The sequence below is a fragment of the Aptenodytes patagonicus genome, chromosome 5 (genome assembly GCF_965638725.1).
Source record: "Aptenodytes patagonicus chromosome 5, bAptPat1.pri.cur, whole genome shotgun sequence".
In the NCBI taxonomy this organism is placed as follows: domain Eukaryota; kingdom Metazoa; phylum Chordata; class Aves; order Sphenisciformes; family Spheniscidae; genus Aptenodytes; species Aptenodytes patagonicus.
Window position 1 is genome coordinate 59,599,793 of NC_134953.1, and position 15,709 is coordinate 59,615,501.

The 15,709-nt window shown below is 39.4% G+C and overlaps 1 protein-coding gene across 1 annotated transcript in view; it reads left to right on the plus strand.

The window, feature by feature from the left end:
• ITGB3BP (integrin subunit beta 3 binding protein) overlaps positions 1-15,655 on the plus strand; it is a 35,191-nt gene extending 19,536 nt beyond the window's left edge. The window contains exons 6-9 of the mRNA XM_076340017.1: positions 1,055-1,148; positions 3,093-3,152; positions 11,314-11,367; positions 13,383-15,655. Of these exons, the coding sequence (XP_076196132.1) occupies positions 1,055-1,148; positions 3,093-3,152; positions 11,314-11,367; positions 13,383-13,435 (261 nt within the window). The 3' untranslated portion in view covers positions 13,436-15,655. The remainder of the gene's footprint in view (positions 1-1,054; positions 1,149-3,092; positions 3,153-11,313; positions 11,368-13,382) is intronic.
• Positions 15,656-15,709: the final 54 nt, after the last annotated feature.

A 15,709-nucleotide genomic window follows, 5' to 3' on the forward strand; every position in this document is an offset into this window, starting at 1 on the left:
AATCTTATATGCATCATCTGAGTTTTAAGAGCTAGGGAAGCAAATAAAATACTTGAAACCAGGCAGGTTTGACTTGGAAGTCCAGAAAATGCAAAAAAAACCCCAGAACTTAGTAGAATTTTTTTTTTTTTAAACTAAAGAAGTTGCTTTTCCAAGTACACCATTTTTAATTTGTATCACTCCTCATTTTGTACACAAATAAAAGCATATGAAGGAGTTATCAACTATTATTTATAACTTGAAGTATGAATCATTACTGCATAGATTTTTATGTCCTTGAAAATTAAATATCCCTTTGTGTTGAAGTGATTGTACTATTTAATTTACCACTAACGTATCATCATTTAATAGTCTGTTTAATACAAGCTAAAATGCAAATCACTTTTCTGTTTTATTCACATTTTGTTTCCTGAATAAATTCAGCACAAGGTTCTTTGCTGTGTATCAATATCTGAGAAATAATTCAGTGTACTCAAAGTATTGTATTGATTTATTTTACTTGCATATGTGGTCTGACATGTTTTATTTACAAAAAAGACTGATACTGATTTAAAATATTTTAATTGAAATGTTTATTTAGAAAACTCTATTGAAAAACCCTTTATATTTCTCCTGAGATTGATAGTCTATGGTTTTAGGTCTACCATGAAATGCTGAGGAGTGTGTTCAATAGAATCTTAAATGCTTGTAGATTTCCATTTTACTAACATATTATAGCAAACTTGTACATGTGCCAAGATTGCTTTTCTGGGGATAAAGTGTTAATCTGTTTAAACAGCTAAAGACTTAGAATGAAGCGTAAATAACAGGAGATTTTTAAGTAACACTTTAAAAGGCACCTGAATGCCATTTTCAAAAGTAGCATATGTTCTTACACCCTTAAACATTTTAGTCCCGTTGACTTTCTGTGAGGTGGAGTCCCATGCATCATTTAGAGCTTATGAAAAATTTCCAAAAGTTCTTTCTTTCAGATGTTTTTAGTAAGTTGTAGACGTCTAAGTAGGTAGTCTGGGAATAAGATTTAACAATGTCTTTAATCATGTTTTTTTTCCAGGCTTTAGAGGGCAGTAGAGAGCTTGAAAAAATTATTGGCGTCTCAGACTTGTCTTGCGCCTTGAGTGCTGAAGTGCAGAAAACCCAAGTGCTAAGTAAGGAGGATTTTCAATAATGTTTATCCTTTTTATAACAATTTAACAATGATCACTCCAAAGGTTTCCTATACCCCAGGACTCTGATATGTGAGTTCTTTTGGTCAGGACAAATGCACCTTAAATGTCCTTGTGCATCCAACCAGGGACAGAAAAGAAAGGCAACGCCAACGGCCCACTCTTCTAACTCACCGTCACAGATGGGGAGGAAACACTTGCAAGAGCAACACCTTTTCTTATGTAAATAGTTAGATACTTAGTGGGTAGTTAGCTAGTGATTAGGCTAAACGTTTGCACTTTGATTTCACTGCCTTTCTTCTCTTTTTGCAAGGAAGTTGTTTTGTTTGTTTGCCTGTTAGGAGGATTAGGCTGAACATAGGATTCTAGGCTTTAAAAATTGCTATTCATGTGTCTTTAAATGATGGACATACCAGATGCTTATTGTGTTGGGATAAGGGCACTTTACAGATGGTACATCTGTAATACTTTTCCAAAGGAACCCAGAAAGCCAAAGATTTTCATTTTTATGTGTCCATTTTTAGAAAACCTTTTATCCTTACTCCAAGTCAGAGGTTCTTGGGACACGTGCATCCTCAGCAGCGAAAAGTACATTCATACTTCTCTTCCCAAGTCCCTCTGCAACTAGAAGGGGAGTATGTGATGGGGAAATATTCTAATGCAAAAACCTTGCATTATGGATAATAGCAGGGGAAAAAAATCCTATCTGCTTTCAGGGAGAAGAAATAAAGATCTCCCTTACCAGTTCATTCCTCTAAAAGTGGTGAAAGGTAGCTGTAGGCACCAAAAGGGCCCCAGTCTTTATGCTTCAGAAGTTTGTTCATTTGTTTTCACAATAGCAACACCTTTTATCTGTACCCACATGACATGTTTGTGGTACGGGTGTGTGTCTAAGACTGCATTTACCTACCACGACTTCTCCTCAAAGGTTTGCATGTATAACATTGTTCTTGTAGACTTTTTATACCAACCTCTGACAATCTAGTTTCCAGCTGACCAGGGAACATGAATAATATATGCATATACGTAGTCCCTGTGTCCAGTCTCTGGACAAGCATGCAAAGATGATAAAACAGTTTCTTAACCTGCAGCAAAGTGACATTATTCTACAACTCTGCTCTGTTTTCTGCAGAGTGTAAAAACACTGGAATTAGCTATAGGAGAGCAAAACGTAGGGTGACTGGGACTGCTACCTTGTTTGCAGTTGGAAACAGGTGGACAGTAAAGCCACAGGTGCTAGAGAATTTTTCCTACCAAAGAGCGCTGTGAGTCTTCTAAAGCATTAGGTGCATGCGCCCCAGCAGTGGAATTTATGCACCACACAATTCCAGCAACTACTGTTGTTTAAATTACCATTTCTTTCCTGACTTGTATTGCAGTGCTCATTCAGTTTTCATTTTCCATGTGTATACACTGTACTAGTTCCCACTGTAATGCATATAACCAGATGCTTTCTTATACAAAATGAAGTTTTCTGAAAATAGTCTGTGTTTACATTACTACCCTACACTGTGGATAGGGCAGTAAGACTGCCGTATCCAGGAGAAGGTTGCAAATGAGATGTCAGACCTATTGTTGACACTTTCTGTTATGTCCACTCTTTCTGTTAGCTTCTTGTTGCCTTCAAAATGGGAATCATCTTTTCCCCCATCTCTGAATTAGGAACAAAGCACCATGTCAGCACTAGAAGACAAAAATGGGAACAAAATGTGGTATGAGGCTTGTAAGCACAACTTCTCAAAATTCTGTTCATTTTGAAAATGTTTTGTTAATTTTTTTGACCACAATACATAGAGAAGGGGGGGGGGTTGTCATCACTTGAAGAAAAATACAAATGCTTTGAAGGTGAAAAAGGCAGCATAGGTATTATTTTCTTTGAAATCTCTGGGCAACATTTATTGATTTCAGATTTATTTATTTGACTAGTGAGTCAAGCAGAAGAACTGCAGCTGTTGAAAAGAAATCATGGAAAACTTCCTGCTCGAGGTAAGAAACTTTTTCTAACTCCTGTGTAACAGATGTTTTGATGATTCCTTTTAGTTGATTCCTTCTTAGTTCTTTCCACTTGAAATAAGTTGGGTAACCTTTAGTATGTGAAAATGATGATAATCAAATGTGTTTCGTCTAAGCATGCAGGCTAGTCTAAACCGTTGCACTACTCACATGTAAATGTAATCTTTTTGCTATTTTCATTATATTGGGTATTTCTCCATCAAAGTGTGCAAGGAGAGGAAATCATTAATGGTCTTGCACTTGAGGCATGGTCTAGAAATAAGTGCAGTCAGGTGCTAGAGAGTTTACATACCTTTTATGTATGCCAGTTATCCTCGTTCTTCCTCACTCTCCTCCCTCCCCCTGCATTTTCAGCGTATAAGCCAAGTAGCATACAGTCTTTGCAGCAAAACCTTTTTCACCTTACATGTATTGTGAGGTATTTAGCACACTCCAGGGGACTGTGAAATCCTAACTATTAGGTTTCTTCATAACTAGTGCTGCGAAAATATTTGAAGTTGGTGGCATTTAATATAGTGTGGCCCACATAGCCACTTTAGTGCCTTGTCTGGCCGGGAAGGTGGCGGGGGATACACACAAGATTTATTTTTTTTCTTTACACCCAGTAAAATCAACAAACATTCACCACTGATATTCTGATGTTTCTGTTATCTTCACGCATTCTATCTTAAAATAGAGCAAAACCAGAATCAAAATCAGTGATGGCATCTCTACTGCTCTGTCTACCAGCGGTCCCAACCAGCAGGACTGCTTCATATCACAAGCAGCCCCTTTGATTTTGGTTGTATCTGCTCTTCTACAGGCCTAAGTTCTTTCTGCTGTGGGGAATTCTCTTAAAGGAAAGAAAATTGATCAAACTTAAGTTTCCTCAGCTCCAGCGGATTACCGCAAAAGGAGTGACATCACTTTTTAAGGAATTTGGCTCATTTGTGCAATCTGCTATTTCTGCTTTACAGCTCCCTATGTCCTTCTGTTCAAATGATCACAGCCCCTATCTGGCACTGATAATGGTGAACGCTATGGGCCATTGCAGATTTAAACAGTCATTGCTTCCCTTGTGCACTGCTTTTTAATGGTCACCAGGATATACATTTATAGTTCCATCTTTGCTGTAGAAACTAGCGCCTAATGCTAAACACATCCAGTCTTGTTAGATGAGAAATGAGATATTTTGTGAAAGTCAGATGGAAATAGAATTATGAGTTTAAGTTGACCAACTTTGATGAAGTTTCAATGTCAATTTTGCTTTACTAAAGAATAAATTCAGTTTTGCAGTCTTGAAAATACAGTAGTAGGAGAGGCGAAGAAGTATGTGATCAAAGAAAAGCATTTGGAGACTTTTTACTTTGCCTTTTAGTTTTGGATGTGGTTTTTCATAATTATTTTTAATTAGTTATGCTCAAGACTTAAAACTTATGACTGTTCTGTGGCTTGATATAGACGGAATGTCACATTATCATCACATGGTGAGGCATGAAATTTATTTACTTTACATAAACAACCTCTACTTAAAACAACTTAATACAAAACATTCCTTGCTTAATGGGCAGCATTATGTAGGACTTAGTATATCATTTTGTGTGACCAGCACAAAAAATGGCATCATTGTTTGTCCATGACTAGCATTTACAGTAAACAAAATGTTTTTGAATAGAATGTAAGCAAACTGTAAAGCAGCTGCCAAGAGATGAAATCTAGTCGGTATGTTGCAGTCCAAAACATGCTTTATGTGTGTTGAGAATAAATGTGTCGGTTGCGATACGCATATTTTAAAGGAAAATTTAATAGGTTCAGAGTTTCAAGGAGTGAAGATAACGTTCTAAACAGGAAAGCTACTTAAGCTGATTGTTACAAATTATACTAATACTTTGCTTCCCAAAAAGAAAAACACTGACATAAATCATGTCCATGACTCCGTCTGCTGTCTAAGTAAGAAACAACAAGAGAGTGTTACAGAAGATCAAATACTTACAGTGTTAAGGAAAACTATTTTCAGACTGTATCTTGGAATGAAATAAAAAATACTTTCTTTTCTGTGTTGTTGTTCATCCTGCCAAGCCCATATGATCACCCCTATTAAGTTTAGTTCCAAACGTTCCCAACTTTCATATTGTTTTTAATACAAGTGACTGCAGTTTGCACTCTTTGCAACAGTAGTGGTGGCTTTCCAGGAGACTGGATCAGGGTTAACTAGATGGATTTTCATTTAAGGCCACTTGAAATTACTAATGAAAGCAAAGCTGGAGAGATTAGGGACCAAGTAATAGCGAGTTCCCACTCACCAGTCCAGTTTTTTGAAGACTGTGTATATATGGTGAAACATAAAATGCCATTTCAGAAACACTGCAAAATACAGACGCCTCCTTAATAAGCAGAGTTCCTTCTCAAAACAGATAAAATGGTAAGAATACAATATTTCACAGTTTATCCCAATTCATGTCAGTTTGAGTTTGGACTCTGTGTTGGGTCTTTGTGTACAAGCAACTAAATAGCTTGCGTCTGGACCGCTGGTGGGTTGCTGTGAGGGAGGGTAAATCAAGTTTACAATATATTTCTACCTCATTCTCAAATAAAGCAGAATACATTTGTTGACCTTTAGACATACTTGGGTGTCTGTCTCCCACCTATCCTTCCTCCTCCTTTGGGATCTTCTGGGGCAAAGGGGAATACATCAGACTTCAGATGTATATTTTCAGGAACATATCTGTGGATTTTTCTGACTGTAAAAACCCTAACCTAAAAGACACAGGTTTTTTTCTCAGCCCAACTTTGTATTCACTTGCAGGGAATAAATGTCATAATACCTTTTCTGGGAAAAGTAAGTCTCGTAAACAGGCTAAGCAGAAATTTATTAAGTGAACTGAATGAATTCACAGGTAAACTTACTCAGAAACTGAGTTTCTTTCCAGAGTTTCCATTCCTTGAGAGCAAGTGGAACAAATACCATGATTGCCTTTGCTTACAGCAAATACTCACTTTTCAGGGAAGGGATGAGGTGGATGCAGGGGTTGGACCTAGGTGTTGGGAACGGCCTTTTTATCTAACAAATCTGTAGGCCTCTTTCTTAAGTACTGATACACGAGCTGACTGAAAGGATGAACCATATGCTCTAGTTTGTGCAAACCCTACTTCTAGGCATTTGTGATAGAGGCCTTTCTGAAGTTCAGTTCTTCCACGTTTTCAATCTGTTTGGAAAAAAGCTGCTAATGCTGACACAAACAATGTTCCTTACTTCTACCAAGGTCTTTTCAGTTAAATCCTAGGCTTCTTTCCAGCAAAAGTTTAACAAGGTCTCTCCAGCAGACTTTTTGTGGTGTACATCATCTCTAAAAGCAACAAAGATGATGCTGAAGGACTTTTTTTTTTCAAATAGATTATTACTAGATGGAGACTTAGAGCTTGCGTTTGCAAACGATATGCTTACTTAAGCTCTTAACTTAATACTCAAGGCCAGGTTTGATGTTTTGCCACACATCAGAAATGTCTGCTCTGAGTTAATGTCCCTACATAGTGTTTGGAATAGCGATGACGGTCATCAGTACTCTTTCACTTAAGCCCTGCATGCAACCAAAATACAAGTTGCCCTCTTGGCCAACTCAGAAAGGCTGTGAAACTAAGATAGAAATTGAATTAAGAATTAATATTTTCTGAAAGTCTGAAAATACACTCTAAAGCCTGGTATTCAATTGCATTCAAGTTCAGTCAACCTAGTACCAGACAGCCTGTATGCCCAAGGCTGTGGAGGCCAGAGCTGGCACACAGACTAGATCTGTAATGCAGCTGCAGTGTGGCGTACATACCCGCCTTTACCACAGGACAGAGAACCCTTAAGCCAAGAGTCTTCTCGTGGCCAAAAGTGGAACGAAGGGGCTGCAGTCGGGCAGCACTTTGCAGGATTTCCTCTAGAAGAGCAGTCACTGTGACTGGCACGACTTAGGCCCTTAAGGTGCAGGTGAATGGCAGATTAAAGAGAGAGATTGTGCAGGTGCACTGCACACATTCCCAACTGGTAGATGATTCCTTGGAGCTGAAACCAGCCGATGGAAATGAGTGTACCCTTTGAGTGTTATGTTCTATGTCATTGTTGAGACAGCTTCAAGAAATCATAACTTTGTTTATGTGGTGCAGGAGGGAGCCTGGCCTTGTTCATCTGCTCTTCCGTGTGGAAGATCTATCTGTACTTCTGCTCACAAGGCTTTTCTACAAGTAGACATGGGGAAGAGTTAAGCTCAGTTATGTTTTTAAGTTATACCTCGGTGTGAATGCTTGTAAATGGGACTGCACTAAGCAAAACAGAATTAAGACTGCTTCAGCGCTGAACATGTGAGTGTGCGTTTGCACACAAGGACTTAGTGCAACTCACCTGTTTTGTTTACTCATAAGTTATTTTGAATGTCCCCATGCAGAGACCCAGAGAAATCGTTCTGCCCTCCCGCATTTACAACCAAAAATAATTGTGAGATTGCCCCAAAATGCACCTTGAGGAGGAGTGTTTTCTAATTTGTATTGTGTGGATTAAAAGCTGTTGCTGCTCAGGCTAAATTTGACTGTACGTCTTCTCTCACTCTGTGCAAGCGGGTCTTTTTTTAGTTTGAAACCATGCAAAGTCCTTTACAGTCTAGAAGAGGTAACAAAACCCACTTAGCCTGATACCCAAAATCAGCAATGCTAGTGATTTTCCTAGGCCGAGGGAGTAATCTTGTCTACTGAAAGAATGCTACTGAAAGGTAAAGGAGCTGGCAGAGAGGTTTCTGTTTGACCCCCAAATGCTGTGCTCTTTCCCAGCAAGTTATGGGTCTGTTGGACTGTACCTGCACCTTAAGAGTGCTTATTCTAAAATACAGCCTGCAATTTGAGAAGTATCTGGGTCTGAGGTCACCGGCATGATAAGCTTTTTGGATGGAAGGAAGGGGGCAAATTACAAACTTCTCCAATGATTTAACATCCTCTGCTATGTAGATGAAATATTAAGCTATTAACTTTTGTGGCAGATACAGAAATGCACATGAGACATATGACTATAGGCCTCAGACGTATATACATATGGAACTGTCAACCTGCATTTTATATTTAGGTGTCAGCCGCATTTATTCATGAATTTCACACTTGTGTTTATATTCTATTTTCCTATATACCTTTTTACAGACGTAATAGCTATTAATTTTTAATTCTAGTGGATCTAGACTTTAGTGTATTAAGCTTAATGAAAAATTAAAAAGAATTGTAGTTCTTTCAACAGCTACATGTAGCAACTCCTACATGAGAATAAGTACTGCTTTCTCCCAGGAATATAATTATTTTAAATAAAAAAGAAAAGAAACATTAGTTTGGACTCACTTAGTAGCAATTATATGTTTAAGAGGTGTAAATAACTTGCTATCCAGACATTACAAATATCCAGGTGCTCTGTATGTGCTGATGACAACAAAATTGAAAAGAAAGACTGTAATAATTCTGACTGGTTTTCTCTGCAGAAGATATTGATTATTTGTGTGTGGTGAGAGATTTGGAAAATTCAATTAAAGGAGTTGTGCAAAGGTTTCATAAATTTTCCTTGTACAGCGTGTACACAGACATTGTTGCGTATTAAATCAATGCAGCACTTCACAATATATTTTCTTTGAAACATAAAAATAAATAACATTTAAACAGTTCTGCTTACTACAGAAACAAATTTTATTTTCTGTGAAGCATTTAGTCATGTGCTATCACTGACTCATACACATTTGCCAGCTGTAACAAATTTTATAGACGTTTTCTCCAGAGACATAGCTCATATACTATGAATTTTTAAATGAGCAAATGGTGAAGAAGGGATGTCAGCAATATAAAAATTGATCAGTTAAAAGATAAAAGCATAAGTAAAGAGATTTGTATGGTAGTCTTAATAGGTTTTATTAAATAAAAATACTATAAAAAGACAGTAATGAATAGACTGAAGGTTTTAACTGTGGTTGAGGTGGAGAAAAATTATTCTGGCACGTTTAGTAGAAGATTGGTTTTATATCACCTGACAGGTGAACATTTTTTTTCTCTCTGCTTTTTAGATCTGTAAATGTTTTAGAGCAGTCAAACTTGTGAAAGAATGGCAGTGGAAGTAGGAAGGGAAAAGAAACTTGGGAAGGTTCTGCCCTTTTAATGCTTTTGTGGGCCGGGGACAGGAGACACCATGGCAAAGGGCAGCAAGGCTTCTACCAACCCACCCGCGCAGGGGTGAGGTTTCTGGTGACTCTCTAGCTGCTGCCTTACCCTATGCAACCCTGAAACATTGCGCTGATGAGAAGAGAGCAAGCTGGTCCTGCACCCAGCTAGTGCTTGTGCCGCAGCCGGCTGCAGCCCAGACGTCTTTCTGGTCACCTCCACAGATGCCTTCCTTTCCTAGCTGCTCTGGTCACAACAGATTTTCATCCAGAAGTTTTGCTAACGTTCTCCTTGCTTTTATGTAGTTTCACTTACTTACGAGTTCTGCATATGAAACTATCAAGAGAGAGAAGGGTTGTTGGAGGGGGTGTCTGTTTTGTTGGGGGTTTTCAAGAGCAACTCATCTTCATTAGCTCAAAACCACACACATGGAACAAAAAACAAGCTTAAACTGCTACAACAAGCATTTTAAGTTTTTGGAGCACGAGTAGTAAATCGTATTATTTGGTAACTTGAATATCTAAATCTTAATGCCATCTGCATAAATATTACTATAAATAAGGCTGTTTTGTCAAAATTTGCTATCATGGTGTATGTTTGGAAAGAAAGCGGAGTTAATGATGTTTCATATGAATCTGAGCAGCTTACATTTTTTTAAGACAGCTTCTCAGAGTGCAGTGCAGATCTTGGCATGGTTGCTTTGGCACGTATGGGTTCTTTACCGCATAGTCAGAATGCTGCGATCAGTGATTAAAGGGTTCATAAAGACTGAATTAGGAAGTTGCATTTAGCACGAAGAAACCAACTTGTAATTAAATCTCAGTCTTTTTCTGTTACTTGTCCTACAAGACTGGACAGTTTCCTATTTTAAGCAATAGTTAGTGGTATTTTTTTAATTATAATTTATGTAAACAAATGGTGTTTATTAGGTATAATGCTGAAAGGTTGTACCTGAGGCAAAGTTGAATTGGATGCCTTTTTTATGGAGTAATCTTATGAGACCTAGCTTAGGATGGAATTTCTGGTTTGGTCTGGGTCAGCTCCAGGTAACGTCACTGGCACCTGATGTCAGACCCACAGGCAGGTCTCCTGCGTCACGTCACAGACAGGAAGCGTGTGACACCTGAGAAATCACAGCATGCCAAACGAGGAGAACTGCGAAACTGAGGAGAATCTTCCCCCCCACCACCCATGTCTTTGGTGGCTTTGATGCCTCTCTCTGTCTAGATTTATATGCAGACCCTTTCCTCATAGTAGGAGTCTTTTTAGCTATAAGCTGCTGTAAATATGTTTGTTGTCCTCAGTATGTTTAATATAAAGTGAATAATTCTGAATTCTCATCACCCTTTTGTGGTGGTGGAATGAAAATGCAGTATGAACCATCAGCAGACACTAAGGGTACCGAGATTCTGCAGAGCCGACCCTCTGCTGCAGAAAGCCATTCGGAAATCTTGGCACTCGGATGCACCTGCTTCCAGACCCTTTCCCCGTATGTTCTCATTCCCTGAGTTCCTTTCTACCCTTGCACACTTTTCCTTTACTTCTTCCAGCCATCCGCTCAGCCCTTACCCTGGCCCTGCCCTCCTTGAGTAAGGGGCTCGGGTGCGGTTGCCTCTCTCTTTGCCATCCCCTCAGAGGACCCAGGGGATGGTTGTTTCTCTCGTGCAATCTTTGATACGGGTCTGCTGATATGGTCCTTATGGATTTTTATTTATTCTTTTATTATTAATAGCGAAAAAGAAGGACTTTAATACTCTTAACACATTCTGTTCTGCTTTGTCATCATGGTAAAGATGTAGCATATGTGCATACACTCACAAGTAATTAAGACAATCTCCTAAATTACTGTTGAGACACAGTAACTGTATGAAGTAAAAGGGGTTCTGTTAACCACTGCAGTAACTTATTTAACTCATATTTGTGTAGGGATTTTCATAAATTCTGTAATAGCACCATTGTTCTGTTTATCAAAACTGATTTTCCTCCTCCGCAGAGTATGTTCAGACTGCCAGTAGCTCCGCGTTCCTGAAGTCGCTCCTCGACCGAGGTAAGTAGCCCCTTGGTCTGCTCTGCGACTTCTCCACGTACAGGTAGTACAATCAGAAGGACTGAGATACTTAATTTTAAAACATTTGCAGAGGGATCTAGTATGTAGGCCTGCAGTCAAGACTGTAATAGCTTGGTGGGAAAACAGTTCTTACTCAGCATGCGGTATTTCTTGTTACTGGTTTGTTAAGCAAAGTGACATATTGAATCTGTAGAAACTCTGTCCCACTCTAAAACACCCGATAGCATTTCTCCTTGTCAACGCTGTCAGTTTCTAACTGGCTGTTTTTTCAAGAATGGCAATTCAGCTGTAATACATGTAATGAAAGCAAGAAAAATTGTGTACTCCAGATTTTACCTTCTTAAATGCCACGGCTGATGCCCTGGAATTCACCAAGGAGGCTGCCTACTGCAGCCCCGCTATGCTATTGATGGCAGGGGTACTTCACTGCCTGGGCTCAGGCTTTGCTTTCCTGCAAAGCTGCTGTGTGCACCCTTCCTCACTGTTGTTATTAATGCATAAGTAGACTCCTCAGCTCACTCATGGCAGGCCGTACGCAGCCAGCCAGAACAGCTCCGCCAGCCAAGGGCCTCCAAGCGGTGCTCTTTTCCAAGAGAGGACAGTGGGCTGCAGGGCAGATGGTCCAGTTGAAATAGCAGCAGCAGCAGCCCACTTCAACCACCCGCTTCCCCAGGAGCATCTCGCCCTCCTGTTCCATCTCTGCACCTGCACCTCAGACAGGCTGGGCTTGCTGCTGATCAATCCACCGCATCATCTTTCTTAGCACTCCCAGAGCAGAAAGCGTAAACCAATATACTAACAGACACCTCAAGACATGTTTAATGGGTTTTCAAATTCTTCCTCCTTTGGCTACTCCTCTTTGTTCCAGTGTTATAAGCAAAAGCCCAGTTAGTGACTGACCTTGTCTATCATCATATATTACCTGTGCATGAGAAAACTGGTTGCTTGTACCTTTCATAAAGTCTAGTGAGACAAAGAAGTCTCTAAAGATGAGAATGTCTGCAGATCGTATCAATTCCCTGTGCAGTGTGAAACCTCTCTCCTTTGGAAAGTTGAAGTATTCTAACCTTGTAATCGAGGAATACGGAAGAGTAGATCTACAGGTTTTACAAGCTGTGTAACTGCGTTAGTGGAGGGGTGAGCTCAGGCACATGCAGTTTGCTTCTCAATGAAGGCCGAATTTTATTTTGTAATCACAAGTAACCTAGTGGCAAAAAAACGCTTTAAAACCCTGCTTGTCCACAAGCTAATGTTACCCTAATACTTACTAGCTGCTTATGCCAGAGATTTTTTCTACTTGTTACTCCTTCCAAACCAACCACCACACCAAAGGCTGGGAACAGAGTAATCGAGGGATGGAAACCAGTGCAGGTGAGGAGAGCTAGCATCCTGTTTAGCAGCTCATTTTCACCATTCAGTGTAATTTCTGAGTCCTACAGAATGCAGAGAGTGACCGTTCTATGGCACAATAACCAGTTTAAGTCTTACGCTGGCTTATTAACTTCAGCTAAACTCATACTGACCACAACTACAAGGCTTCAATTTGAAGTTAGCTCAGAGAGCACTCATGTCTCTACTACTAGATAATATCGTCTAGTCAGTGAATATTGTGTTTGCACCTTATGTCCAAAAAAAGGCACATTTACTTTTTCTGGTTCTCTCTACCCCTTCCCAAGTGTGACTAACACAGTAAAGCCCTTTGCTTTCTTACTGTTTAAAAAATATCGCTGCGATAGCTAAATGATCTTTTAGCAATTATTTCTCAAACTAAACTACAGCATTTCCTTAAAACACCTTAAAATGTTACTGCAGTTCAAGGGAGACCATCTGTTGCCCTGCATTGCCTTCAGATGTATGGGTGTCTGTCTGTATTTTTTGATGCAGTGAGGCTAGTACTGGATGTAGGACAAACATATAATTCTGAACAGATCACATGAGTGATGATGCTGTTGTCTAATTGCTATTTATCTTAGTCATTCCTTATCTCCGCACAGGCATTATGTGCAAAATGCATTCCACATCAACCCGAAGTTCTACATCTGCTTGACTGTACTTAAAAGGAGAGAAGAAATGACTGTAAACCTATCTCCCCAGCAAATACCAGTTTGGGATTGCTCGTTGCGCTAGGCAGGTGCACATCTAGATAAAATTTCTGGCATCTATTTAAACTTAACAATGTGCACAAGCAGATAATCTCAATGTAAATAATACATCATGGTTGCTTTATGCAAGCGTGTGTACAAAATGCTGATTTAGGTTCTGCTGCATGGAAAAGAAACTATTTTTTCTTTATGTTCTTACGGCAAATATATAATTATGCTGCCTTGTGGTTTTTTTAAAAAAAAAACAACACAACACTATAACCCTCCCTCCAAGAACTGGGTGCGAAGAAACCATGTTAAAAGATGAACTTTGGATCCCAGGCCTTCAGTGGGAAATGGTCCCTTCCTGCCAGGGTGGGGGGTGCGCGTGTGTGTGCGCGCATGCCCGTTTAATCAATCCATCATCCCCCTAAAAGCTAGCAAAACATGATTTAAATTGATGCAGCCAGTTTTGCAACAGCCTGCCTAAAAATTTACAGCTTTTTCTCATGATGACTGGGCTCAAAAGATAGAGGAATGGTGAATGTGAGCACCCTGCGTCTCAAATCGGTGAGTTAGGTGCAGCCTCTCTCATGTTGAAAGAGTGTAGTAGAATGTTGGGGGTTTTTTCAGAGAGAGAGAGAGAAAGTTCAACATAAATGCACAGAATTGACTGTCCTTTCTGGCTACCACTGCACAAGTACTGTTACTGAAAAAGATAAACTGATTTTTACAACTAAAATTATGAGAACCAAAATGATAAGTGTGTTCCAGTTTGTGGTGAAACGTGTATACACTCAAGCTTTGGGAGTTTTTTAATTAATAAAAGTGGTTTTGCACTTTAAAACCTGTGCAGTCTGATTGGAAAAAATGTTAGTAATAGTTTGAAGGGAATTGTGTCAGTTACTCTTTTTAATTTCTACACCATTCTCATTTAAGCTTTCTGTCCTGTTGGTTTTTGTTGTATGTACAAGATTTGCCAGCTGATCGCTTTGTATAATAATGGAAGGTTAGCCTGAACCAGCAATATAACCCGATTGATTGTAACTTCTGTAGCTGGAAATTAAATAATTATCGGTCTGAAAAGAGTCTGTAAGTGAAGCGTAAGCCAGTCTAAATCAAGCTGGTCTGTGTAGTCTTAGAAGAACAAAATAAAACTTTTACAGAAAATAACAGTAAAGGTGATGATGGATGACAATGAGTTACAGCACTAACTTACACCATGGCAATTATTAAATACCATGAAATTTGGTATTTAATAATTTTTTAGGGAAATACAAAGTTATATACTAAGATTCTGCTGCAAATACTCCTCCTACGTGCCTTCGCTCTTTAAGCAGTTACTGTATCTTTGACCTCCTGGTGTACTAGGCTTTTGCCTTTCAGAAACAGCTGGGTCTGTTAAGAACCATTTCCAGTTCCACACAAGGTGGATCGTATGACTCTCACTTTATCACCCCTGGAGGCCATCTCAAGGACAAAGAAAAGAGATACACTCAAAACTAATGTTTTTATATGGGTGGGAAGGATTGCACCATGATCTCGTGCTGAACACAGGAGAACAGGCTAATTAGAACCTGAAACCGTACTGCTTCCTTCCATCTTAATTTGCTGTTATTTCATTGGAAGTAGACGTTCTTCAAGCTGCCTGAAGGTTTGGCAGTCTTTCACCCAGCCGTGCTTGGAGGGAACGCTGTGGTTTTTAGCTTTCGCAGCCTCTGGAGACAAAGATTCCTATTTATGTGTCCTGATCCACGTCAATGCCACTCAGCCTACGCTTCTAACAAGAAAGGCCATGCCGTGGGCAGAGCTCTTGCATGCACACCCTCAGAAAAATTCTAAATACTTGTGAAAATATTTGAGTTTTGTAGCTTTATAGTGAACTGTTACAGTGTAGGTAAACTGCTAAACTGTACTCACCACCGATAACCTTACAATTACTACTCAAGAGCACCTTCTTTATTTTGTATCAGCTGCCATGGGTATAATGTTGGCTGTGGTTACTTTTTCCACAACAAATAAAGCTGGAAAAACTGAACAAATACACTCCGCTTGTAGACACTTCATTTACAGTATTCATAACTCACACAGTTGGAAGTTCCCAGAACAGCTGATTCACACACTCACAACCGATGCTGCAGAGACAGCCCCAGAATGTGCTAATGTCAATGACAGTTTGGTATGTGACAGAGCGCAGCAAGGTCAGGGGAGAAGCCTTTAAACAAGGATGGGTTTGCTTT